Source organism: Ctenopharyngodon idella, chromosome 16 (genome assembly GCF_019924925.1).
Source record: "Ctenopharyngodon idella isolate HZGC_01 chromosome 16, HZGC01, whole genome shotgun sequence".
Taxonomy (NCBI): domain Eukaryota; kingdom Metazoa; phylum Chordata; class Actinopteri; order Cypriniformes; family Xenocyprididae; genus Ctenopharyngodon; species Ctenopharyngodon idella.
The window spans coordinates 25,076,550-25,103,504 of record NC_067235.1 but is presented as its reverse complement, the minus strand read 5'-3'; the positions used below and the strand labels follow the sequence as shown (position 1 = coordinate 25,103,504).

The 26,955-nt window shown below is 36.8% G+C and overlaps 2 protein-coding genes across 5 annotated transcripts in view; both read right to left on the bottom strand.

Moving 5' to 3' along the window:
* The window catches only part of lipeb (lipase, hormone-sensitive b), a 28,477-nt gene extending 4,861 nt beyond the window's left edge, over positions 1-23,616 (bottom strand). The window contains exons 1-12 of one of the 2 annotated variants that reach the window (XM_051866380.1): positions 23,451-23,559; positions 20,117-20,151; positions 14,305-14,546; positions 13,684-13,968; positions 12,867-12,957; positions 11,270-11,415; positions 10,237-10,422; positions 9,413-9,565; positions 6,415-6,559; positions 4,885-5,112; positions 3,157-3,297; positions 990-1,234 (exon numbers count right to left, since the gene is read on the bottom strand). In XM_051866380.1, coding sequence (XP_051722340.1) covers positions 990-1,234; positions 3,157-3,297; positions 4,885-5,112; positions 6,415-6,559; positions 9,413-9,565; positions 10,237-10,422; positions 11,270-11,415; positions 12,867-12,957; positions 13,684-13,968; positions 14,305-14,546; positions 20,117-20,132 — 1,878 coding nt within the window. In that variant the 5' untranslated portion in view covers positions 20,133-20,151; positions 23,451-23,559. Of the gene's footprint in view, positions 1-989; positions 1,235-3,156; positions 3,298-4,884; positions 5,113-6,414; positions 6,560-9,412; positions 9,566-10,236; positions 10,423-11,269; positions 11,416-12,866; positions 12,958-13,683; positions 13,969-14,304; positions 14,547-20,116; positions 20,152-23,450 lie in introns of both variants that reach the window. The other variant, XM_051866379.1, reaches the window with a different exon arrangement.
* Positions 23,617-23,919: 303 nt separating this feature from the next.
* cd79a (CD79a molecule, immunoglobulin-associated alpha) lies at positions 23,920-26,876 on the bottom strand. 3 transcript variants are annotated; one of them, XM_051866385.1, is made up of 5 exons: positions 26,712-26,876; positions 25,680-26,006; positions 24,550-24,665; positions 24,366-24,425; positions 23,920-24,279 (listed from the first exon to the last, which is right to left on the bottom strand). In XM_051866385.1, exons 1-5 carry the CDS (start codon positions 26,749-26,751, stop codon positions 24,163-24,165), a joined length of 660 nt encoding a protein of 219 aa, XP_051722345.1. In that variant the 5' UTR covers positions 26,752-26,876; the 3' UTR covers positions 23,920-24,162. The 3 variants fall into 3 exon arrangements, with proteins under 3 accessions (XP_051722345.1, XP_051722347.1, XP_051722346.1); XM_051866387.1 differs by having other exon boundaries at positions 25,680-25,994; positions 26,712-26,855; XM_051866386.1 differs by having other exon boundaries at positions 25,680-25,997; positions 26,712-26,853.
* Between the last annotated feature and the right edge of the window lie 79 nt (positions 26,877-26,955).

Here is a 26,955-nt window from a genome sequence, read left to right as displayed (position 1 = left end):
TTATCATCAATGTTGAAAACAGTCGTGCTGTTTTTATTTGTTGAAAATATGATACATTTTTTATTTCATGTATTATATAAGGCAGTGGATATTTGTAAGGAACACGGAGGAACGGAGATGGGGAATGGGTTCAGGAGAAGCTGAGATGACTCATTTGAAACAGGCAGTAAAAATTAGCGTTTCAAATCCAGCAATTATTCACACGTCTGACGTCATCTTATCATGGGATTCTCAGCAGGATTTTAACACATACTTGAACAATGGCATACAAAATCCAAGTGACATCATTGCAGCATAATTCTTTGCACTTTCTCAGAGTTGCACAACTACTCTCAGCACTAAACTTTCTCAAGCTGGATAGAGAGGAATACAGTGAAATAATTGTGTAGAATCAAAAAAGCTATGTGATTTATTTGCACACAGTGTTCCAGACTAAAATAACCAGATCAACAATTTACCGCAAGCTATTAAAATCAGGCAGCGTTAAGAGGCCAGTTAATTCTGTGCATTAGGCAGCCTGCGTTCTGCCACAGCTCTGACTCTGATGCTAATTATGGCACAACAAACTCCTGTTTTTCTGCCACCAATGGCAATTTAATACTCTGTACGAATATCTGTGCTGCACTCCAGCAAACATACCAGATTCTTACTAACAATGGGACTGTTTGTTATTTAAATGCGATGTTTGACTATGATATAAGCAACACTGTTTAATTGTTGAAGGCTAGGTCATTCTCACTCTAGTGCAAATTAATCAGCGCAAATATTGGCATATGTTTCACATACTCATAAAGCCATGAAAAACAGCCTGATGGATGCTGCGTAGCAGAGATTGGCACCCTAGTAGAATGCAAATCAGCCAGATGATTAATATGACTCACTGTTGCAATCTGTAAAAGAGAGACCTTCGACTCCGAGCGAGCTTTAGGAACACGGTGGAAAGAGAAATTTGATTAAATCCTTCTAAAGCACAAGATGAGGAGCTGTACCTTGCTCTCGGGTGTCAGCGTGATGTCAAGGATGGAGCTGTGGTTGGTTGTGGTGGTGATAAGGTGGTTGGCAGTCTGGCTGTCATTTTTCTGCACTTTGCTGTTAGCGTGGGTGCCCAAGTCCTGACACGTCTGGCTCCTCTGAGACCCTTTCCCCTGGGAGTACTCAGACGGCTTGGCGGACACCGGCGGGTCTGCGTGAGGAGAGGTCAGAGACACTTCTGAAACGCTTTTTCTCACAGAGTCTGAAAAGAAAAAAGGGGAGATATTTAGGAAGTTTTTAGTGGAAATACTGACAATGAATGTCATTTCAAGGTCATCCTGGTGATGTGGATGTTTTAAAGTCACATATATTGACTGATGTTGCACTCCTGTTATTATTTTGTAAGATAATGTCTATGTGAGATATTAACGGGCCAAAAATGTGATGGTGGAAAACAAAACCAACAAAACTAAGGTAATCCTGAATTCCCAAAGCAAATTCTAAGCAATCAGGAAGAGAGGAAATTCCTCTTCAAAATCTTATAGAGAGCATAAATGCCTCCATAAACATTTCTTAATGCAAATATGTAGAAAGGCAAAATGAGAAAGTAAATAAATATGTAAAACGAGTACAAATGGACAGAGGGTAGGAATTTTAAGCAAAAGGGGTGGGGGATTACAAAGACCCTCACACAGACATTGGTGGAGACTGTTGGCGAGGAAACAGTTGCCAGGGAGAGGTAAGGCATGTGACTGATGTGAAGTGCATGTGTGTGGCATTAAACAGACATTCGGGAAAATATTAAGGCCCTCGAACTACCATACAAACAGACAACTGACCAGCCACAACACAGCTGTCTTCCCCATAGCCATAATCTTGTGAAAAACTATTCTCAGCTATGCTGGTATAGTGAATAATGAATTCATGGCCATCATGAGGCAATTAGAATGCTTTGTGTTGTGTGTGACACCACACTAATGATGCCTTTTAGCCACACTGCATTGACATCCTGCACAGCCCTACTCTTTCTCTCTCTGTGTGAGCTAATGAACTCAAATGATATGAGATCTGGGGTTGATAGTAGCCCATTTAAACCATTGACTTAAAATCCGACGAGAATGTGGCACAACGCAGTATGTGAAGCCATTAGAAAGGGCTTTGATTGAGATGGTTATTATCAGCTTTTCAGTTCAGCTGTGCGACTATGCAACCAAAACCACAATAAAACAAGAATAAAAATGCAGAAACAGTCAGAGGTGAGCATTTGTGACATAATTTTATTAGAAATGTAAAACATATTGGCACCATATCTATTATTGGCAAATATTAGATTTTATAATTTATTAATATTTCATATTTAACTGTCCTCGCTCATTTATTTCACATATTTAATAACACTCTTTTATGTAATCTTTAGCAAATATAAAACAATTCTTATACTGTAATATTGTGATGCCTAAATTCATGTGTAGCATTTAAAAATTATTTTAGTGTTTAGTGTTTTATTTTTTTATTCTCATAGACAAAATAGTATAGAATTCTAATATAACTATAACATAACTTTAAATAGTAATTGGTAGCAACCAACTGAAGCAGGGGAGGCGGGGCTGAACTACTGGTGTTGGAATATCATGGGGAAGATCATGGCTTGCCGAGTTAGTAACACTTAATACTACTATAGAGAGAAGAGTAAGGAATTGTGTAGTTGTGGCACAAAAGGCAATTGGGCTGTGGGACCATGCATACATTAGCCTTCCAGGTATCCTTTAACAGCATGCTTAGATGACGGATACAGACTGAATCAGGGCCTCCGTTCAGAAGCATTCAGTCAGCACATGCTCAGAAGGACCACTTTCCACAAAACCATCTGTGGGTCACGCACCACAAGCTGGAGAATGAGTTCAGAAGCTACCACATATAGCTCTGAACAAATGGCTATTATCACCATGGAGCCAATTATATCAAGCAAAGCAGAGTGCTACGAGGGATGTGTTTGCCTTAATTTAAACCTAATTAAAACAGATCAAATAATTAGCCAGCTGCACTATTACAAAGGCATCATCATAAGTGCGTGTAGGGATTATAATCATAAAAAGACATATTGATAATGCCGTCTTAGACACACTCGGCACAATGAGTACACTCTAAAACAGAATACACTCTATTTCAGCCCTATACATGTACCTGCACTCCCTTTATCCAGCAGAGAATGGATCCAGTTGGATGCCCCCTGTTTGAAGTCTCGGAGCAGCAAGGCAGTATCTCTCCTCACCATGCTAAAAGTGCTCACCTTCTCCACCTGCTTCTCCACCTGTGGATCTGTGCCTACACACAGCAGAGAAGGAAATAACATATAGTAGGATCAAAAAATCCAAATCGAATGTGTAGGATTCAATCAATCAATATATAAACAAATAAACAAATTAAAATGAAATGAAAAACAATATATGAAAATGTAAAATAAAAGAAATGACATAAAATAAATAAAAAAATATTTTAAATTCTGCTTTATTTCTAGGCCAGTAATGAATTAACCAAATTTGCATATGTACTAATTTGTACAAAAGGAGGCGTTCTTGCCAGTGTTGGGGGTAACGTATTACAAGTAACTTGAGTTATGTATAATCAGATTACTTTTTCCAAGTAACTAGTAAAGTAACGCATTACTTTTTCAATTTACAACAAAATATCTGTTACTTTTTCGAATAAGTAATGCAAGTAACACAAATTACGTAGTGTGTGCGCTGTGTGTAAAAATTATGCTTATTGTAGTTCTAGACTAAATGTGAACATGCATTTACTCATCTCACTTGCACAAAAACATTCAGCATTCCTCAAAATGAATAAAAACAGTGAAATGCAATCTTAGAATTTTATGCAAACCTGTAATAATTAACTATATTAAATTACACAAATATACTTTATGTATTTAATCTCACTTTATTAACCAATGTCTTTGCTGCTGACCTTCAATGATCTAAGTCAATCATACTAATAAGCAAAAATGACTTTAGATTAGATTTAGAACTAAGAGTGTTTAACTTCCTTCTCCTGTATCCTATTCTTCTTTAATCCAGATTGGCAGCACAGCTGAAAGGTTTGTTTGAGCTGCGCCCTCTACTGTACAGACGTACAGTATCTTCAGCCTGAGGCTTATTTATTTCACCTTTGGTGTGAAATGGGCTTCAAATTTGTGAAAAAAAACAGAACTGTTTTTGTCGTTATTAAAAAACAAACAAGCAAGCCCAGCCAAGTTGAGAAAAAGTAATGCAAAAGTAATGTAACCCATTACTTTTCATAAAAAGTAACTAAGTAACACAATTAGATACTTTTTTAGGGAGTAACACAATATTGTAATGCATTACTTTTAAAAGTAACTTTCCCCAACACTGATTCTTGCTTCTACTGAAGCACAAAATGGTTTTTGAAGCATTCTCAAATTATGCTGTTCATTAGGTTTTACTCAGTCTTGTGGAGTTCATGTAGCTTGTAAAAGTGTTAAAAAATAAAATATCAAAATAGAAGCATTTTAGATCCCATAGACATTAAATATCCAGTATTTCTATAACAAAAAGACAATATTGCTACAGTTCACCTGCAGAGGAAAGACAATACAAGCCGTGGGCCACTGATTTGACTTCACCATTACTATGATTGAAAACACTACTAATCGGATCATTTATAACAAAATTCAAAGCTATTAATCTATTCCTGACGTGTGTGGCTTCACTTAACTTTACTTGTTGAAATCATTCATCATCATTAAGGTGTCTACACTCCCTAAATTGCGAATATGCTAAACTTTTACTAGCGATAAATTATGCATCGGACCTGACCATTTCAGCTTCCTAATAACCTAAGTCACAACACAGCACTATTTGTCATAAAATCCTATTACGGTTCCAGACTGACCTGCGTAAGCACTGAGGCAGCGTGAGAGCACACTGAGGGGTAACAGAGGGTCTATGAGGGTGAGCAGGCGGGATGGCGAGGCATACACGGTGAGCAGGGTGGCGGGGTACGCGGCGACGATGCCATCCGGCATGCGCACGCCGTGAGCAGCGGCCCGCATCGACACAGTCACACACAGGTTTCCTCCTGCGCTGTCACCGGCCAAACACACACGCTCACCAGTCCAACCTGAGGAAGAGAGGGGCCAACAGAAGAGATTTAGGAAGGAGGTGCAAAGCAGAAAATGAAGTAATGAGCAATAGATCAAATAAAAAATGATTTAGAGAATCAAGAAGATAAATACACTCTATAATTCTTAAATGAGGTCACATATTTATCACTGATGTGGTGTGGTTTTCACACCAAAGACACCGAAAGGGAATTATTAGAAGCGCGTGATCTGCGTGATGATCCTGAGATAGATAGCAGAGGTGAGAGAACACTGAATGATGAATATGTTTACGCTGCTGTAGTCAGACCGAGTGTGAGCTGAGTTTCAATAGGCATCTTTGTTCCCTGTGGGATCTCGACACCAGCACAGTACAACAGTATGACAGATCGTCAAGTCGCCCAATTTCACTTGTCTTGTACCTTAATCAGTTTTTTTAATCTAATCAAATGACTGAATAAAACAAAAATGTTGAAAAAAAAATTAAATTTAAATTTAAATTAATAATGTAAAAAGCAGTCTGGTAGATGGATGATGCAATTACTATAAATGTTGTATTCAGTGTTTCATTAAAGTGGTAATAAAACTAACAAAAATTAAATGAATAAAATCACATATTTCTCCACAAAATGTGTTCTGACATTCTGTAGAAAACTCATTTATTTATGTGAGTTGGAGTGCAGGTTTTGCACTCATAAAAGCTGAAGGACCACGTAAAAGCTAAATGCCGTTTTATCGGTTGTGAATAAAATCACCTCCGATTGGTCAATCATGTCAACCATGAAAAGACAATCATGCCTGATGTGTGCTACGAGCAGTCGTGCATGACAAAGAAAAAAAAAAGCTTTTCAAGTGCTGCCACCTCCCACTCAAAATGAACTTGAAATGAACTGCGTACCATACAAAGGACTTTTAAAGTGGGCATGCAATGAAAATTCACCCCATCTTTTTTTTTTTTTTTTGACCTCATAATACTCCAATTAAAAAGGTCATAACCAGACCTTCTGCTGTTGACATCCATATCACTTCTCTAATCATTTAGTTTGCTTAAACCCGCTCCTGCAAGCTCACGTTCACCTGCCTCTACTTTTCAATGCAACACCGACATCCCAAAATCCAATCAACAACCAATGAATAGAACCAAGTCCCCACCCAATATTTTTTTCTTGTTTCTTATTTTTTAAACTGTTACATTTGGATGTACATTACAATACCGGAAAAAATATCTGTTGTTACTTCCGTTTCATCACGACTTTAAGAAGCAAAAATAAATTACAATATTATGTGATAAGGAAGTATAAAGAAGGGGCTATTCTTCTCACCTAGCAGGTTGTGATTCTTGATGGCCCAGCAGTATGCGTAGAAACATTCCTCTAAAGCCCGAGGAAACGGGGCCTCAGGGGCCAGAGAATAGTCCACTGAAAGGATGGGGGCATTCAGGTCTTGAGACCAGCTCCTTAGATATGGCTGGAGAGAGAGAGAGAGAGAGAGAGAGAGAGAGAGAGAGAGAGAGAGAGAGAGAGAGAGAGAGAGAGAGAGAGAGAGAGGAAAAATAGAATCAAAACATTTTTTATCTACATTTTCATCTACATTTTTAGGGATTAGAAATCATAGACAATGTCGAAAAATTCACACTAGGATTTTCAGGTTTAGTTATTTCTTCTTTTTTTCTTCTTGCTTTATAGGGGACATGGTATTTGTTTTTTATGGAATGTTGCAGCATTTATATTAATTTATTTTTCAGTCCACATTGCTTTAATTCATGTTAAAGGGATAATTCACCCAAAAATGAAATTTCTGTCATCATTTACTCACCCTCAAGTTCTTCTGCTGAACACAAAAGAAGATATTTTGAAGAATTGGTAACCAAACAGTTGATGGGCCCCACTGACTTCCACATGGGAAAAAAATACTATGGAAGTCAATGGGGCCCCATCAACGGTTTGGTTACCGACATCCTTCAAAATATATTCTTTTGTGTTCAGCAGAAGAAAGAAATTCATACAAGTTTGGAACAACTTGAGGGTGAGTAAATGATGACTTTCTTTTTTGGGTGAACTATCCTTTTAATGTTTTTTTTTAAATCAAAATCATTAACATGCCTTCCCCCTCTGAAAAACATCTCTTCCTTGATGATATGTACTCCGGTGCAGGGGTTAGCCCATAAGTTTTTAATCCCTCCCCTCCAGCAACCTGTCATTCCACAACTGACTGCAAACTTGCATTCAGATCTGCCTCCATTTAGTTTGCAACTCCCACTTTCTACAATCCAATCAAATCCTAATGGACAAATCAGATCCTGCCCTTCACATTTCACTTAGAAATATGCCACAATAGTGAAGAAATGTTTGTTGTGATTTCCAGTTCGTGCTGACTTTGTTTAGCATTTAATTGCCTGTTTTACCTTAACTGAATCTCTCAATAAATGGTTCCAAATCCTCAATACTGTACTCACTTATCCTGAGTCTGAATATGGATACTTATTAGATAGTATGTGAAAAGCAATACATAAAATGTGTAGCATGTCTAAATATGCAACATTCAGTGGGCATACAGTATGTAACCCAGATTACCTACTTTTCCACCAAGATTTTAAAGTGTGTATTCAATGGACACTATTATCTACATGAGGCCACATGAGGTGCGTTGTCATATTTGTAAATAGCAGGGAACAGTGTCACGGCTGCAACTGATGATAATGCCAACATATCACATGTAGTATGTTCAAACTGTAAAAGTGAACGAAAAGTATGTTTTTCCTGAAATGTAGTACATATTATGACTATATTATGGCTTTATTTCACTTCTGTCAATTAAGTAGTTCTAGTGTTACTAACTGATGGCAAAGATCCACATTTTAAAATCCTGAACTGCTTACCCAGCTCACACCCCTAATTCCTTTCTGAATCCTGGCCTCCTGTAGTTTCCAGCTTTAAGACAGTAGTTTCAGTGTGACTGCAACTCCTGAAAAGAGCCTGAATTAGGGTCCTCAACCCTAAATGTTCATTTCAAATAGCTTCTGTCACCCTGAATATCCATCTGAATGTGCCTCACCACCAAGCATTAAGAGAAAACACTTAGGGAATGAGCATATTTCTTCTCAGATATTTCAGTCTCTTTGCATCTTTTTTTCTTGTTCTCACTCTCTCAGTTTTGTTTTGTAGTTTAAAGAAATGATGCGTGCTGACAGGCGTCACAACATGTTGCTCTGACTGCCAGTTACATCTCATATCAATGTGTCCATTGTTGAGTGGCGCTCGTTCAAGCAGTTAATGCATTGTGTCAAGAGCGCAGGCTCCCGCTGGTGAGAGTTTGTGTGAATTTTGCATGAGTGGAGTGATAACATGATACTTTAACAGAGCAGAAGTCTTATACTTTGCACAAGACATGGGACACAATCAAACACAAATGACCAATATCTTATACTGCTTGCCAAGAAGCTGCTCAAGGAGAGGCACTGTTAAAACCACTAAATGAATAATCAGACATAGAAGTGGGATTCCGAGTGACTGCAATCAATGTCTAAAGACAAAGTATTCAAAATTCTAATAAATATGCCATCAACAACTTAAGTTGCTTAGGATTAATCTAATGGTAAAAGATGCTCTGTAGACTCTAGCATCTTGATATGTCTTTTTTACTTTGGGCGCCTTTGTGAAAATAACCTCTTAAAAACAATTTAATTTGTCCACTAACAATGTCCAACAGTGAATCACAGGAGAATTAAAAATTCTCACCACAGTGTCATTTCCACCACTTCTTAAGTGACGTATTGTGTTAAATTACATTCTGTGTTGGAAATGGCACTTTAAATTTTTTTTGAATAAAACACTTTTACACTTTTAAATACTTTTAAACTCTTTTATTCTGCTACTGCTAATTTCACAGCTAACATTTTATGTATCCTAAATACACAAAATTACATAATATTTTCACATTTTTGCATCATTTAACAAAATTACAGCTTGAAATGACACACAATAAAAATATAAGTGATTTTACCTTGATTTTGCTTCATACATCACTGGTCTCATTTTTCATATGAAGACACAGTTATCACACAAATATTACATTTACAAATAAAAATTATTGGGGGAAAATTGTTGTGGTGGAAATGACATCAAAACTGTGAGACTGTCTATTTTTTTATTTTTTTTTAATCATATGAAATATAGCAATGGGTTATGTTTATTTCACTGTTTATTCCCACCCCAAGGCTCTACGATATTCTGCTTCCAAGTTTTAAAGTAAGTCTATAAGATTTGTCTGCATGATTTAAGGTAGGATGAAAAAGGGGACATAAGGAGAGAAGAGAGATACCTCATGTGATTTGGAAGTCTGTGCCACAAAGCCTCCTCCGTGGAAGTGCAACACCAGCCATGGGGAAGGGGGACTGCGCTTCGGCTTTAGGCCCAAAGAAAGAGATATCGGGCCCCCCTCTGAGCGACACAGTGCTAGTAATTTCTCACTGTCCTGAAGAAAATAAAAAATAAAATGGACCACAAGCACCAGAACAATGAGGAGAAACCTATGAAAAATTGTAAAAAGGTGAAAATTTCATCACAACACAACTTCCTGAATAATACTTAATTTGAATCTCTTTGAAGCTCTGTGCCCCACACGAAGACAAAAACTCCCATTTAGACAAGAGATGTGTAATTAAACGCTACAGACGCATGGTTCTTAAACACGTTTACGCCTCAGCTGGATCAATAGGAGTTCAAAGGGTGTGAAGAATAAGTCAAGTAGGCTTTTTTAAGCACCATTACATCTTACTCATCTATATTGCAACCAGTTCAAGCCCTCCCATGACACAGAGATGTATATCAGGAATTATAGGGCTTAAAGTAAAGGATACAAGGAGATAAAAGGATAAAAGCTCAACCACTTTATTTAGCTAAGCACACCTCATTATGACTGGTGGTGATTTTATTCATTCCTTGCTATCTGTGCATAGTTATTTATTTATTTATTGACAAGATAAGAGCATGTAGAGTGGAAAAATGACTCTCAAGAACAAAGAGGTCAAATTATGATTCAAATGAAAAGTTCACGCGTGAGGAGGAGAAAGAAACATAAGTGAGAGATGATTATCATTCAAGACTAATTAAGATGGTCAATGACATCGGTATGAACTGTTGTACCTGTCCTTCTCTCAGCTCATATGAGATCAACCTCATCAGCACAGGGCCCGGGCCGGTATGAGCTGCTGGAGGAGACACGGTCACCATGTGGGTGGGATCCGCCACCAACGGCAGGTCAAAGGGCATAGGGGGCACAGAAAGAGCTCGATTCACCTTCACTGTTGTGGCTGTCATAGACATCAGACCCTTGATAGAGAGATGAGATAAAGCACAGATTAATTTCTGTTTCACTACTATGTGAATTGAACTTTGCAATATGAGAACTTGGACAGGTTATAATCTGATCTGATCAGCTGTAGCAAAAGATTGTCAAGTATATTAAAAGACACTGGTGCAAGAAGTAGATGTCAGTAGAGTTTTATAACTCAAGGGAATATCTGACAAATATTGTCAATGCAATTTGAACTGTGATATCAACAATTGATAGCTCTTGTTTCTGCTGAAAGAGCTAAGATATCAAGACTAAAATGTTTTTCCCACACTCTGCTGTCAATATACTTTAAATGTGTTTAAAATTTAAAAAGTTTAGAAAGAGAGAGAGAAAAAAAATGTTCTCTCAGTTGAGCCAAAGTAAACTAAGTAAAAATGAATACAGTTCTATTTGAATCCACACTGGGCCTAAAACTGAAAGTGGATTTTTAGGTCCACTTTAGTTGTGATAGGAATTCAGCCAATGTGGAAAATTAATATATTTTGTCGACCCCAGTGGACAACTTTTTTATTTAATTTTTCCATTTCATTTCACATTTAGCTTTGCATTCACTTTTTTAAACACCAGTTCAAATAATATATAATATAATATAATATAATATAATATAATATAATACTAGTAATAATAATAAATTATCATTATTATTATGAAGATTACAATTTTATTATTACAGTGGTAATATGCTTCTGGCATAAATTCTTTACTTTCAAGCAGCATTTTTTTTTTTTTTGTGGTTAAATAATACAAGGTCAAACCTCAAACCTATTTTCTTTCAATTAATTGTGATGTCCTAACTGAAACACACAGATGGTTAATACTAACTGATAAAACTTCAGTCTCTGTAACGTTCCAGAATGTCTTCCAAAAATGAACATCCAGGTTCTGAGTGATGCGTTCATACTCCTGACCTCTCAGTTCAGGGTCAATGGCATACTTCCCAGAGGTGAGGAAAGAACTTGCTGCTACACCTGAGAGAAACACAGACAAATAGACAGTTAGATGAATGCCTGTCTACATAACTGGCATATCACACCAGGACATCATACTTAGGCAGTAATACAGAGGGGAAAGAAGTGAAAGTGGGTTGCCGACAAACAGAAACACACAAATAACAGTGACCTCGATCATCTTACCTTGACGAACATGCATAAGCAATTAGTTTAATATTTACAAACATCAATAGACACTTAAAAAAAGTCAAAACTGATCTGTAACCAGTCCAACCAATTCCTGTTCTAATGCTGATGCACAGCTTAGGAACTAGGGGTGGGAGAAAAAAATATATTCTCAGATGCATCACTGTTTTCTTTTCAAACTTCAGAATTGCTCCAGCGCTTAGTTTTTTCCCCCCGCATATGCATGACGGCACTTGTGAGCGCTAGAGCAGGGGTTCTCAACTCTGGATCCTCTTTTCTGCAGAGTTTTACTCCAACCCTAATCAACCACACCTCAATAAGCTAACCAAGCTCCTTAGGATTACTAGAAAGATACAGACAGGTGAGTTTGATCAAGGTTGGAGCTAAACTCTGCAGGAAAGTAGACCTCGAGGGCCAGAGTTAAGAACCCCTGCATTAGAGACAGCCATATTCTGCCTGCTGCCAATTACACACACACACAAAACCATCGGAAAGTATATAAACTTGCATAAAGTTTCATGATCGAAATACAAGGGGTTGGAATCGGAATAAAAGGGTAATCGCAGGTTTTGTTGCACAGGATATGCGCTGTTAGAAATGTATTTCAGTATACATATTTCAGGGTTTTCTTTTCCACATGCTCTACAGAAACATAATTTATGCTTTTTTCGGAATGCAGTATATATTCAATATAAAACCCACTTACCAACAGACAGCTGCTTTTAAATGCTCATGTGACTCTTTGTAAGTGGTTAAACACACTTGCATCTAAAAATGTATAAGTACTTATAATTATATAAGTAATTTAATAAAAATGCACAAATAAATTTGATATTCAAAGAAATTGTAGATCACAAATTCTCAGAATTGGAATCGCATCAGATCCGGAGGTGCCTAAAGATTCCCACCCCTAGCAGGCACAGGCACGGATCGTCTCTATAGAGGAAAAAGGTAATCTACCAGAAGAAAGGATGACAGGTTTGGTAAGGACACAAATTTCTCTCATCCATACCGCCCTCTATGAGAGCTACTCACCATATGGTGCAATATCTCCTGCCTCCACTAGGGTGCAGCATTGAGCACAAGAGACAATATTAGAATGCCTCTGCAGGTCAGAATGTATTCAACTGCACTTTTGTGTCCTAAATTAACACAAGAGGAAAACCTGCTGTGCAGACACTCTCAAAGATAAAGTAGTGTGAAATAGTGACCTGTTCCCATAAATCGTGAGGCACATAAAGGAAGGTTTATCAGACCAGGCTGAATGTGACAGCTCTACTGACCTATGCCTGACTGATGCTTCTTGTAGTTGTCTCCAAAGGCAACCAGGCTAATAGCAATTGACTGCAGGCATGGACGGATGGCAGGAGTAAACTAAAAGGAAAGAGAACAAGATATTCACCTTAAAACATGACAAATATGGAAGAAAATTAAAATGAATCCTTGATATACCAAGGCTGAAATACAGTAAAAACAGTAATACTGTGAAATATTATTACAATTAGTGTCACATGATCCATCAGAAATCACTCTAATATGCTGATTTGGATCTCAAGAAACATACAGTCAGACTGTTCAAACTGGAATCGGACACTGATGGAGAGACTCAGGAAGAAGTTACAACTTATAGAATGCATCTGGATGTTTCTGAAAGGTTAGCTTCAGAAACATCCAGATGCAACTTTTCTTCTTCTCTAAAGCAGCCCAACATGGCCTCGCCCCTTTTGTTGCGTGTTCTCAGGGGCAAGGTTTATGTAAATTTTAGAGTTAGTGATGTCACTAACCCAGGAAGAAGTAGTAGTTGTTGTAGTCCCTACCAGCCATTTGTTGTAGTCCTTAAACAGAATTTTTTTAAATATCTCCCTTTGCATTGAACTTTGAGCGTTGTTACTTTGCAGATGTTGTTTATGCTCTAACAGCAAAATGACACACTAACTAAAGTTAAAAAAGTGAAATCATAATCAACCACCCCTTTAACAACAATGGTTTTGTTGAAATTACTTCAGATTCCAACCTTAAACTAACTGTAGAAATGTGATTTTAACATTTATCAATGGAATCCTGTGAGTCACAATCTCATGTGCTCTTGAACAAACTCACCTGAAATCCAACACAGCGGCCATAGAAGCAACCCTTATGCATGGAGGCATACTCTCTCAGGAAGCTCTGACTGAGGCCACTTTCCTCCTGGAAGAAGAGGTTGCCATGGCTATTGTCATGAAGCAGTCTCTGAGCTAGATAGAGCAGCGCCCTGAGCTGACACAGAGCGCTACAGTATGCTTCCATCTCTGCCGCATTGTGGCTGGCACGGAAAAAGATGCTTCGCCTGTTGGATGAGATATAGCGCCCTTTGTGGATGATGTGGAGGAGGCAACAGCGCACCACCTGAGGAAGAGGACGACAGAGTGAGATGAATGGAGGAGTATGCTAGGAAACATACGCAAACGCATCATGCAGGAGAAAGAAAGTGCAACGTAAAAACTGCTTATTGAGAGAAACGTCATAGAAAGGACGAGAGTGGAAGGACTAAGGAAACATGCCCTCTGCAGAAATAAGCAGAATACGTAAACCAGTTAACTGTGATGACTAACTGCTGAAAATGATGCACTTGAAGCAGCTATTTTCAGCAAAGAGTAAACTAAGAAAGAGGCAGGTAGGAAAGACTTCTCTTGCCCTTAAGCTAACTCATTAAAATCATTAAACACACAGTCAGAAATGCACCTTAACAAGGGAGCGATATCCATTGGCGGGGATATGAGGGTCAAAGTCAAAATGGTGGTAGATGGCAGCGAATCCAGAGATGACAGGCTCCAGGCTCCGGGCGTGTTCCTGGATGGTGCTCATGGCATCCACCAGGCGTTGAGCTGCATCCCCGGCTTGGCCCTTTGTGGCCCCAGAGAAAAAGGCGACATTTTCTTCACACACGTCATACAAGGCAGTAAAAACTGCCTTGGTGTCCATCACTAAAGAGGATCAGATGGGATAAGGACAGAAGTATTACTACAAATTGGCACATATACTGAAATACTTTAAAGCCAATATAGAGCGATTAAGCTCAGGACAAAAGCAAAGCATTTGTGTAGACTGTGGTTACAAACAGCGCTATAAACATTTTATATATCAATCAATCCCTCAGCCAAAGTACTTCACTTCAGAAAATAATTTTCCTCGTCAGTACTTTGTCATGTTTCCAGCACAATAGCTAAACATCCTTAAAACAAGATAAATGTGCACGAGAAAAATTTGCATAAGATATTACGAGTTGTTTTTAGAGCACACTACTGTTCAAAGTTTGGGATCAATAAGATTTTTTTTTTTAAAGAAATTAATACTTTTATTTAGCAAAATAAGGTTAAATGGCCAGATATGTTTGTATATGTTTGTGTGTGTTTGTGTGTTTGTTTTTGTGATTTATGAGGACACAAATTTGTATAATGACACAGGTATTACACTGGTATTACGACGTAAACATGAAATATGAGGACATTCCATGAGTCCTCATATTTAAAATAGCTTTACAAACATACTAAACAATGTTTTATTAAAAATGTAAAAATGCATAATGTTTTCTGTGATAGAATGTACAGTTTGTATAAAAACCATTACGCCTATGGAATGTCTTCACTTTGATAGCAAAACAAACCTGTGTGTGCGTTTTGTTTTGCTGGTGTGGTGAAAGATTGTATTAAATTGAACATTGTTACAAAAAAATCTATTTCAAATAAATGCTGTCCTGGGGAAAAAAAATGTATTTCTACAAAAACATTAAGCAGCACATCTGTTTTCAACATTGATAATGACAAAAGGATCATGTGACACTGATGATTAGAGTAATGGAGTAAATTCAGCTTTGTAAATTAAAATAAATTACATTTTAAAATATATTCAAATAGAAAAAAGGTTATTTTAAACTGTAATAATATTACAGCAGTATATTTTCTTGTTTAAAGTATAAACCTCAAATTTTATTACAGTAGATTTAGCGATTTTAAGTAAATTTATCGTTTTAGGGATGTTTTTACTGTGAAATAAGACAAAAATACTGTTTTAAAAAATAATTTTCACTGTCCAGTGTCTATGAAAACAAAAACATACTTGCTAAAAGGTACTACGACTATCACACATACAACAACACAACCAATTGCCTCTATCAGAACACATTACAATACAACATACATCTTAAAGATGCTGACTGCTAAGAAAGCTAAGGAAACTACTGTTGCTTGTTTTTTCTACAGGAAAATAAGAAACAGTAAGTGCAGCAAGCTACATGGGACAGAAGCTGTAGACAAGATCACAGGACATATTACTGAGTAACCAGTGACGAGTGGCCATGAGCCAGCTACTTCATACACTCATGCACATTTATCTGATCAAGGCTGACATGCCAGATACAGAGACAATACAGGTGAGTAAGGTCTCTCAGTGACAAGATTATAACAGGTGACTATAGGTCAATCTGTTGCACTCTGTGTGAGCGACCTGACAACTAAGAGGGTCACAAGCAAATTCACAATAGCAGGCAATGCCAGGAAAAGCAGGACCCTAAACAAACCTTCAGCTTTTTATGATTTCATACTAAACCACAAATCATTTTCATTTATATTATATTATATATATATATATATATATATATATATATATATAATTAAAGATCATATATATAATCATTTATATAATTAAAGATAGGGCATTTCCTCACAACTAAGGGTGATCAAAACCTAAGCAACAGTTAAAGACAAACATACAGAAGCTTGTCTTACTTTACATTGTGGTGGCAAGATTTTTTATAAACAGCAAAAACAGTTGGGCTTCAAATGTCTGAATCCAAAAGTGCTTACTTTGTCGATGCAACATTTTTTTCTTACATGCATTACATTTCCAGTGTTATTTAGAGCTGAATTCCCAAGATATCCTCTTATCTGCTCCACATATGGGTTTAAACAAGACCTGGCCCTTTGCTTTCTGCCCTTTACCCCAGATAACCCCACCCATCACACGTCCAGTCATTCTCTTCTCAGACTTTCCAAACTCTCCCTTTTTCAACTGACAAAATATCCTATGTTGCGTCTCTAACTGTTGGTGATCTCTTCCCTTCATTGGCAAAAACAAACATTACATCTTCCTCCCTCAAAAAAAACTGTCCTCTCTTCTCTTCTATTTCTGTACCCTGTCCTCATTCTAAAGGCTGTAGCCAGACCCTGAGAGATTAGTGTCCTAATCTGCATGGGAAACCAAGTATGTTACTGTGTCACTGCTCAAATCTCTTGCATTGAGAGATAATAATTAAACAACTACCATAAAACTAGTTTGAGTCTTGTAGTTTGAGAAATTACTTTCACAGCTGTGATGGGTTTCAGTTCAGAAGGTATTAGAGCATTGACTAAATGAACCTCATGGTTGTTGTGGATTATCTAAATCTTTCATTATGGAAACATGTGCAACAAGAGAACCTACCACCCAATCCCTTTGCTTAATGATAGACTCCCCTGCACCAGTTTACCACAGCAAAACACACATATGGTCACCTGAAAACACTCTACAGTTAAGAATTCAATGCTCTTGACCCATTTATGATGGAAAAAGACTGACAAATCTATAAAAACTATTCACTTTAGAGGAATGTTGAAGGTTAAATATGAAATAAGCTTATTACAACTGAAAATAATTTCAATTCATCTAAGTTGTAAAACAAAAAAGTTATTAAAATACCCTAACAATGGAAGTCTAAAGGCAATATGGGGTGCGTTGCCCTCATAGAATTTCTTTGTAAGCTTGTAACTGCCACCACACAGTTTTATTAGAAATTAGTAATGCTGAAAGAGTGAAACTATGAAAATTTAGATTATAGTAGTTACATTATAAAAGATATGTCACTTCATTTAGACTAATATCTTATAACTTTAACTTAAAAGTTTGGGGTCGGTAAGATGTTTTTGAAAGTAATCCCTTAATTTTCAGTAGCCATTACTACTGTCTTTAGTGTCACATGAACCTTCAGAAATCATTCTAATATGCTGATTTGCTTCTCAAGAAACTTTTCTTTTTATTATCAGTGTTGAAAACAGTTGTCTACTTATTTTTATGGAAACCCTGATACATTGTTTTTAGGATTCTCTGATGAATGAACCACATTTATTTGAACTATAAATCTTTTGTATCATCATAAATGTACTGTCACTTCTGATCAATGAAATGCATCCTATCTGAATAAAAGTATTAATTTCTTTTGAAAAATCCTGCAATGGCTGCAGATAATCTTGCAAAACTCAGAATATTTGCTACTAGGGATGTGCAATACTAGTTGACTAGTCGATTAAACTAGGGCAGTTGTGGCCTAATGGTTAGAGAGTCAGACTAGTTACCTGAAGGTCACGGGTTTGAGTCTCAGTACCCGCAGAAAATATAGATGGGGGAGTGAATGAACAGAGCTACTCATTACTCACAACTGAGGTGCCCTTGAGCAAGGCACCGAACCCCCAATCGTTCCCCAGGCGTGTGTGTTCATGATGTGTGCGTATTCAATACTCACTGCTGTGTGTGTGCACATGTATGGGTGAAATGCAGAGCACAAATTCTGAGTATGGGACACCACACTTGGCTACACGTCACGTCACTTAAACAATACTGCTGCTGCTAATAATCGACTTGGAAATACTAGTTGTTTACATTTTTTTTTTTTTTTTGTACATTTAGGCCTAATGTTTTGCTTTATATTTTTACAAAGGCTATGTTTAAATTACCGTCATGTTACTGTTACATTTTAAAATTGAAATGTCCACTCTGAAGATGAGCAAGATGAGGGAGTATTTTCACAGCCTACACAAAACATTTCCGTTTTCTTCTATGTCATGTCAAACTAGTATAACAATTAAAGGGTTAGTTCACCCAAAAATGAAAATTCTGTCATTAATTACTCACCTTCATGTCAGTCCACAGTCATAAGACCTTCATTCATCTTTTGAACACAAATTAAGATATTTTTGGTGAAATCCGATGGCTCAGTGAGGCCTCCATTGCCAGCAAAATAATTAACACTTTCAACCCAGAAAGTTACTACAGTTATATTTAAAACAGTTCATGTGAGTACAGTGGTTCAACCTTAATATTATGAAGTGATGAGAATACTTTTTGTGCTCCAAAAAAACAAAATAACGACTTTATTCAATAATATATAGGGATGGGTGATTTCAAAACACTGCTTCATGAAGCTTCGAAGCTTTACGAATCTTTTGTTTCGAATCAGTGGTTCGGAGCATGTATCAAACTGCCAAAGTCACGTGATTTCAGAAAACGAGGCTTCGTTACGTCATAAGTGTTTCGAAACTAATTCGAAACAAAAGATTCGTAAAGCTTCATGAAGCAGTGTTTTGAATTTGCCCATCACTAGATATTGTTGAATAAAGTCGTTATTTTGTTTTTTTGGCGCACAAAAAGTATTCTCGTCGCTTCATAACATTAAGGTTGAACCACTGTAGTCACATAAACTGTTTTAAATATGTCTTTAGTAGCTTTCTGGGCATCTGAAAGTGTTAATTATCTTGCTGGCAATGCAGGCCTCACTGAGCCATCAGATTTTTATCAAAAATATCTTAATTTGTGTTCCGAAGATGAACGAAGGTCTTACGGGTATGGAACGACATGAGGGTGAGTAATTAATGACAGAATTTTCATTTTTGGGTGAACTAACCCTTTAAGCTTGCTTATAGGCTTGTTATACTACCGGTTATGAGGGACAATATGGTATGAAATTTTATATCAGATTAAAAGAGAAACATTATGAATGAAATTAACTTGTTGCTATATTATCCTACCGAAGAGAATATGCTTAAATAATGTATAGTTGTCAGTACATATCAAGCTTTTGATTCGATTTTGCCACCCGTCATGTGTACAATTTTCATAGTACACGAGAAGCGTGTTCAAACCCAGACACTCAAGTGGTTGCAGTGGTAAAGAACAGTTAGACTAGTCAACTAGTCGGTTGCAAAATTTCTGTTTAAATGTTAATGAAATTATCCCTATTTGCTACTGCTGGCAAATTCAGTTGTTAGACAGAAGATGGTAAATAGAACATTTATCAATCAACACTGTTCATTCCAATTAGTACCACAACCCCACTGGATCAATCAATCAAAGAAAAAAGCAAAACAAAGCCTACCCAATGCTGGCCACTTTGAATGTGATAATCATTCATGCTTGCAAAAAAGTCATCTTTTCAATTCATCCAAACACAGTACATATCTACAGCCAAAGTCTGGCCTAACCAGCTAAGCCAAACTACTGCAAGGACACCTGCTACTGCAAGGGCACCTGCTTTTTCAGTGACACTGCATTAAAATACATGAATATAATTTACCCATAAAGCATACAGCACAATCCACAGCAGAGAAGCAACAAGACACTTGTAAGGGACACAAGGGGGTAAAGCAGAGCTTAAGTGTGAGAATCTACAACCTAAGAACATGCAAAACAGAGCACAAACACACACAAAAACACACAGGGACTGATCCCTGGAGAATCTGAACGTTACCCTCTTCTGAACTCATGCTGGAGTCCTTGTGCGTCCTGTTCCCTCAATACCAGCACAGCCATGGAGCCAGGGAAAGAGACATGGGAAAGGGGTGGTAAATAAAAGGGGAAGACAGTAAGATAGAGTGTTTCGATTGGACGCTCGCACTCGCCCTCCCTCCCACCTGTTCGTCCCCTCAGATCACGACACGGCATTCTGTCACTTTCTATTTCATCGCCTGTTCTTTTCTGTGTACTTCTCCTTCCTTTATTCTCATTCCCCTCATTCCCTGGAGAGAACAGCTTTGTTATTTTCTACCATACCAACTGTCCGTCTGTTGTAGTGAGATGGCTTTTCACCCAGTGTGCAATGAAAATAAATTACTCACTGCAACATGCACATATGTGCCACACACACACACACAGTGTTTGCTGTTTAAAAGGATCCAGGCTAACTGCAAACCCACAATTGCCTAAGTAACCTTTGTTTCTATTGGTTGTATCATCCGGGGGTGGCCACTGGCCAGTGACCTTCACCCTAACTGGACGATCTGAAATTGGTCCAGAAAGAATGACCTCTAAATTCTTTTTCTTTTTTTTCTTTCCTTTTTCATCATTGCTACACATTGCTAGAGATTAGTTTCTGGCGAATCTGATTTTTTAATGGTACAAACCAAGCTTATTTTTAGCATAAGCTACAAAAGGCTTTTACAGTTAACTTGCATTTCCCATCCTCATGGTTCAAGGACCATACATTTCTACTAAGAATATTTGTGGTAGGGACATTGAGACACAAACCAAAGTAAACTGACAAGATCTTCCTCTTTTTGTTCTACATGCATCAAGAACCACTTCCTTTATTCATTTGGCTGGCAGTAAGGAACAATGGAAGGATCTGAGCAGACCTTTGTCCCAGATTATATTGTAAATGTGGTAAAATCATCTCAACAGGAAAAGAAAAACAATGCACTGGCCCTGAAATCAGTGAAGAGTTTCCTCTCACTCTCATCCAAACATGACAGCAGCGAGTAAAACAACTTACTTATACCGAAAATACATAATGTGAACAGCCTGATATAGTCAATACATTAATACACAGGACTACAAATCTTTTCATACTGTTCTACTGCACATCTGAGAACTCAGTTAAAATGGCTGAGTGAGGCGTTTAGATGGCAAATCCTCTCACTGATCCTCTGGACGAGGCAGGGGACTATGGTGAAAACTTTAAACCAAACAGCCAGTGACACTCTGGCTGTTGCAACACAAAGAACATGGGAAGTTCTCGTACCATCTCAATAACAGTGTGGTGAAATAAAAGGTTATTTAAAGGCCCACAGTAGTTTTTGATAACAGTCAAAACAGTCACTCTTAAATGAGGTCAAAGCATATCTTCACAATCATCTTAAAGTGATAGTTCACCCAAAAAAGTTAATTTCTGTCATTTACTCACCCTCATGTATAACTTTTTTTCTTTTATTTTCTTATTTGTGGAACATAAAAGAAAATATTTTGACACATCTCAGTGTTTTTGTCCAGTGGTGTGCGGTGGTGTAAAATGAGGACGGAAAGTCCCCACATTTTTATATATATATATATATATATATATATATATATATATCTCAAATATAAATGTATGTCCCGGTTACACATAATTTTCCTGGTTAAATAAACATTACATAAAAGGAGAGACCAAATACAATTCTATTTTGTATTTTTACACTATGTAGTGTTCTATTTATTAAAACCAAGCATAAATTTCATTGTGTTTTTACGCATTTTCACATTAATTCCAAAATAATAACTAAAGGCAGTAACAATTTAAACAATATATATTATGAACGAACGTTCAGCTTCTCTTTTTAATAGTCAACTTATTTTCAGCAGTCATCAAGCTGGTATACACCAGTCATAGACACAGACACGAAGATGTACCTTTAATTTCCCCAGGCTGACTGCACTAAAAAACCCCACAGTCATCGTGTTTTCAGGCCATTTCAAGTTTGATTTTGATGTGACAAAGTGGTGATATCTAAGTGGCTGAGCTGTATACTTACTTTTTAAACTAGTCTTCCCATTAACGCCATAGTTGTCTTCATTTAGGCCGATTCGAGAATGTGCACGAAATCAAGAGGCGGGATTTATCGCACAAACCAATCATAACCGATCATATCCAATCATAGCGTGATGAAGGCATTGCTTTAGGGGGTCTGTTTGAAGTCAATGGGCTCAGGAGAGGCAAGCCTCCCACTGTAACTTTACCTGCAGGTATAGCTGTTGAACAGTGTTACTTTTTAAAATGAGTGACTTTTACACTTTTTAATGCCACATTTTGTAATATTTGCATTGTTTTATTTTTGTAATATTGATTATTTTCTCATCCAGTTTTTTTGAGGAGACACTGCCTCCTTTTCCTCCTCGGAGGAAACACCCCTGTTTTCATACAATGAAAGTCAGTAGTCACAGTTTGGTTACCAACATATCTTCTTTTTTGTTCCACAGAAGAAAATATTTAAGAACATCTACAATTTCTACACACATCTTCACTGTGATTATAAGCTTAAAGGGACAGTTCACATAAAAATGTAAATTCTGTCTTCTTTTTGAAGAATACCAAACAGTTGATGGGCCACACTGACTTTGAGAGTACGAGGGGAAAAAATCTATGTCAATGGGGCCCATCAACTGTTTGGTTACTGACATTCTTAAAAATATCTTTTGAAGTATCTTTTGACATTCTTTAAAATATCTTCCGTGTTCAGCAGAAGAAAGAAATTCATGCAGGTTTGGAACAACTTGAGGGTGAGTAAATGATGACAGAATTTTCATTTTTGGCTTAACTATCCCTTTAAAACCACAGTCTCTATCATTCATGCATCATATTAAATTTTAGGCAAATACAAATACAGGTCATTCAAACGTACACTCTCTCCTGCCTAAGAACAGTGAAAGCGTGCCGTCATCACAGTTTATGTAAATGTATTACAATTTAATACAGTTTTATTACAATGCAATCAATTTAAGTGGAAATGTCATCAATGCATATCACTACACTACAGTGTTACAGTAGCCGATGTATTGCATAACACAAAACAGTTCAAACGTGATTAAAGCATGTTGGTTTAGAGCTACAGCCTCTTGAGAGATTTCAAAATGTGTGTTTATATATTAATAAGGAAATACCAGTGCTCAAACGATGTGGTACATTGGTCCAGCATTACTGTACACAGTAAGCGTTCGGGCTTTAATCTTCTTTTTAACACTTCTGGAACTATCTAACCGGGAGCGCGGATGCCATTTACAAGCGACAGCTGCCCCACTAAAAAGCGGTTATGTTTATTAAAAAAAGAATATACCTATTGGAACTTCTTTGTGCTTTGAAGAGCGCCTCCTGTTTGCTGCTTTTTCAAGAACACCGCTCCCAGACTTCTTTGCAGACGCCATCTTCCTCAAACACGAATCATTACCTCCCACCTCTGCTCTGTCTGGACATACCTTACAGACGGCCACGCCCACATTAAAATCTATAGCCAATAACGCGTCAGAGAATATTCAAAGCACCTATCACATAGTTTTTACTTCAAAGTACCGCCCATCATGCTGCCCATATTTAGCCAAGTGACGTTCCTACAATGTGTGTGACGTCAAAATAAATAAATAAATAAATACCCGTTTTCTCTCTCTCACTTAGTCTACTGCATTACTATTTAATTCTCACTTTGATTATCCAGTGGAGTCCATTTTTTATAACAATAATGTATTTATTATTTATACTTTTATAATATTATTGTGACATACATCAAAATCCACACAAAACAACGCAAATGTTTTATACAATTTATTTAAATCATTAGCAGATATTTTCGATTTTCCACTGCAAGACATAAACAATCTTATATTCAAACTATTAGACAGATGCAAAGACATACTGACACAGTAGGCTCATGAAATGCTAAAATTACCAATTAAACAATTCATCTCAAATAAAACACAGAGTTCACCCTTTTCCTTGTTTGTCTATCATGTAAGCCTGTCAAATGGTTCCTTTCCTTGTTTCTTCATATCCAGCTATGGCTTCTCCAACTGAATGTCTTCTCCACAGCTGGCCACATCCTGATAAGGGCCTTGCTGACTGGAGCGTTGAATTTGATGGTAAGCTGAGTTGCACTCATCCAGGTTTAGACCCTGTGGATGGATATGTGAAGGTCTCTTTCATAAATACACAGCATGTTAGTAAAAAGAAAAAGAAAATGTAGCAGAAATGGACATACCTCATAGATATTCTCCTCCTCCCGTCCTTTCTTCTTGCTCAGTTCATTCAACGTCTTTGACTAGAGAAAAAAAAAAATTGCACACCTATGATCTTCATGGAATCACTCTGTTTGTTTATTGTTTGGTGTGGTGCAGATACGTTTTCATATGGTGTTGAATCAACATTAAATCAACATGTCTGACCTTGCAGAGCAACATAATGCCAGGGATCAGCACAAACAGCAGCAGCAACACCCCTTCTGCTGTAATGATGCTGTTCTTCACACTCTCACTGAGGTTCAAGCTCTTCTGCAAAGGTACTAATAAAAAAAGAATATTTTAACCCATTATGATTCTTAGGGATGACAAAAGCACTTCATTGCAAGTAGATCAAACTGACTATGGACCATTGTCTCGAGAAGAAAAATCCAACTGAAAAAAAGAGCTGACATGTTTACTTCATCTGACAATAAATCTTACCAGTGTACATGTAAGGAGAGTTACGCAACACAAACTTAGCATGAATGAGTAGAATTTGGGTTCATTGAATGGGCTATTTGTATTTGCCTAACTCAGCCAATTAAATGATTTGTGGGGATTATTGCACAGTGCAGCCTCTTAGAGAGCTTGAGTGCCTGCATTGTTAAGCTTATGACTTTCTTATATTCATGTAATGAAAAATAAATAGTTGGTCTACAACAAATTATGTACAGTGTTACAATACAATGCATAATTTTAAGTATATACAGTACATTATATATTATACACTATTGTTCAAAATTTGGGGTACATATTTTAAGATATTAATACTTTTATTCAGCAAGGATGCATTAAATTAATCAAAAGTGCCAGTAAAGACTTTTACATTGCTACAAAAAAATCTAGTCAAAAATCAAATAAATGTTGTCCTTTTCAATTTTTCAAGAATCCTGAAAAAAATTATCACTGTTACTACAAAATATATTAAGAAGCACAACATTGATAATAATAAATGTTTCTTGAACTCCAAATCAATATATTAGAATGATTTCTGAAGGATCATGTGACACTGAAGATTGGAGTAATGATGCTGAAAATTCAACTTTGTCATCCAAGGAATAAATTAAATTTTTATATATTAAAATCAAAAACATCTATTTTTAAATCTTTCAAAATATAACTGTTTTTACTATATTTTTGATCAAATAAATGTGATCTTGGTAAGCATAAGACATTGAAAAGATCTTACAGACGCCAAACTTTTGAACAGTACTGTATATTATCTGAAATGGTTTTCGTAATGATGACAAGAAATAAAATTTAGAATTCTTAAACATAACTATGATCTGACTCACTGTATACTTGAAGAAAGGTACCATGGGTAAAAGTTTGAAGTGTGCTATGATGCAGTTTACACTGGTAAAGGCCGGTATCATTGAGTTGAGTGCTCTTCAAAAGCAGAAAATTGCATTTGACTCCTTTCGTTTCATTCTTCATCATCTTCACAGTGTCAGAGTCATTTATGATTTTAGATTCGGTTTCTTTGATGGCATGAACATGCTTAAACCAGTCGACTTTGTGTTCCATCTCCCAACGGTAGCAGCAGCGGATTGCGGCTTCATGGGTAACGGGCACACGCTGAAATGGCACATCTGCCTCCAGTTTCAGTCCTTCTTCAGCAGCTTATGCAAAGGACATTAAACCAAAAAGCAACATAATAGTTAAAAATAATATGCTCTAATTATAGTTGGCAAGACAGCAGAACAAAGTATTCCAGTTTAAAACAGTCAGTGACTTGTCCACAGTGGGGGGTTTCCTTTAAGATACGACCATTAGTGATTAAAAACCTCTTATATCAAAGCAGCTTAATATGGGCAACAGCTTTAGTCTCCCCCAACAGGCATTCTCTTCAGTCCACATGATATCAGAAAGTTTAAATCTATTAGCTAAACCGTACACTTCCCACCCACAAAATGCTGTATAGACAAGACTTAAATTCATACAGTGAAAAGCTACACAATATAGCGTAAAATTAAATTAGACCCTTAAAATTGAAAGTCACACTGGAAAAAAAGAAGAAAAAAAAAGATAAAAATTGTAACATCTGCTCTGAGAGGAACTCAGCTTCACTGAAGCAGAACGCAGACGTGCAGATGAAAATTTTGTGTACTTTGTTCTTTTGTAGAAGATAAAAAAGTTTAATAATCAATTTGAAATGCTATGCTTTCTAAAAACTCTAAATTTAGATTTGTAACATTTTTTTGTGCTCAAAGAGAACCCAGATTACTTTAAAACCAATTAGTCATAATGAATGCTGAACAAATATTAACATTCCATATTAAAATCAATGCTACATAAACACATTAGATGTATGTTTAAACACCCACCTGCCCAGAAACACAAAAAAATGACCAGTCTGAACTCCATTTTCTCCAATAAACCAGACAAACTGAAGAAACCTTCTGCTGCTTGTGAGTAAATGCACTGTTTGAGTGTTTGCCTTCCTTTCCTGTATCATCTACACCCACCCATTCTTCTATTTCAGTTTGAGGTAAACACACATGCACATATATTCTTCTCTTTTTTGGATAAGAGGGTAATCTGTTAATATCAAGCAAATGCTTCTGAAAA

Excerpts from the sequence above, each read along its gene's own strand:
- cd79a (XM_051866385.1), bottom strand. The coding sequence starts at position 26,751 with ATGGAGTTCAGACTGGTCATTTTTTTGTGTTTCTGGGCAG. Across the intron at positions 24,666-25,679 it reads TACCTTTCTTCAAGTATACA|TACCTTTGCAGAAGAGCTTG; the intron begins GTGAGTCAGATC and ends TTTTTTTATTAG. Across the intron at positions 24,426-24,549 it reads GCATTATGTTGCTCTGCAAG|TCAAAGACGTTGAATGAACT; the intron begins GTCAGACATGTT and ends TTTTTTCTCTAG.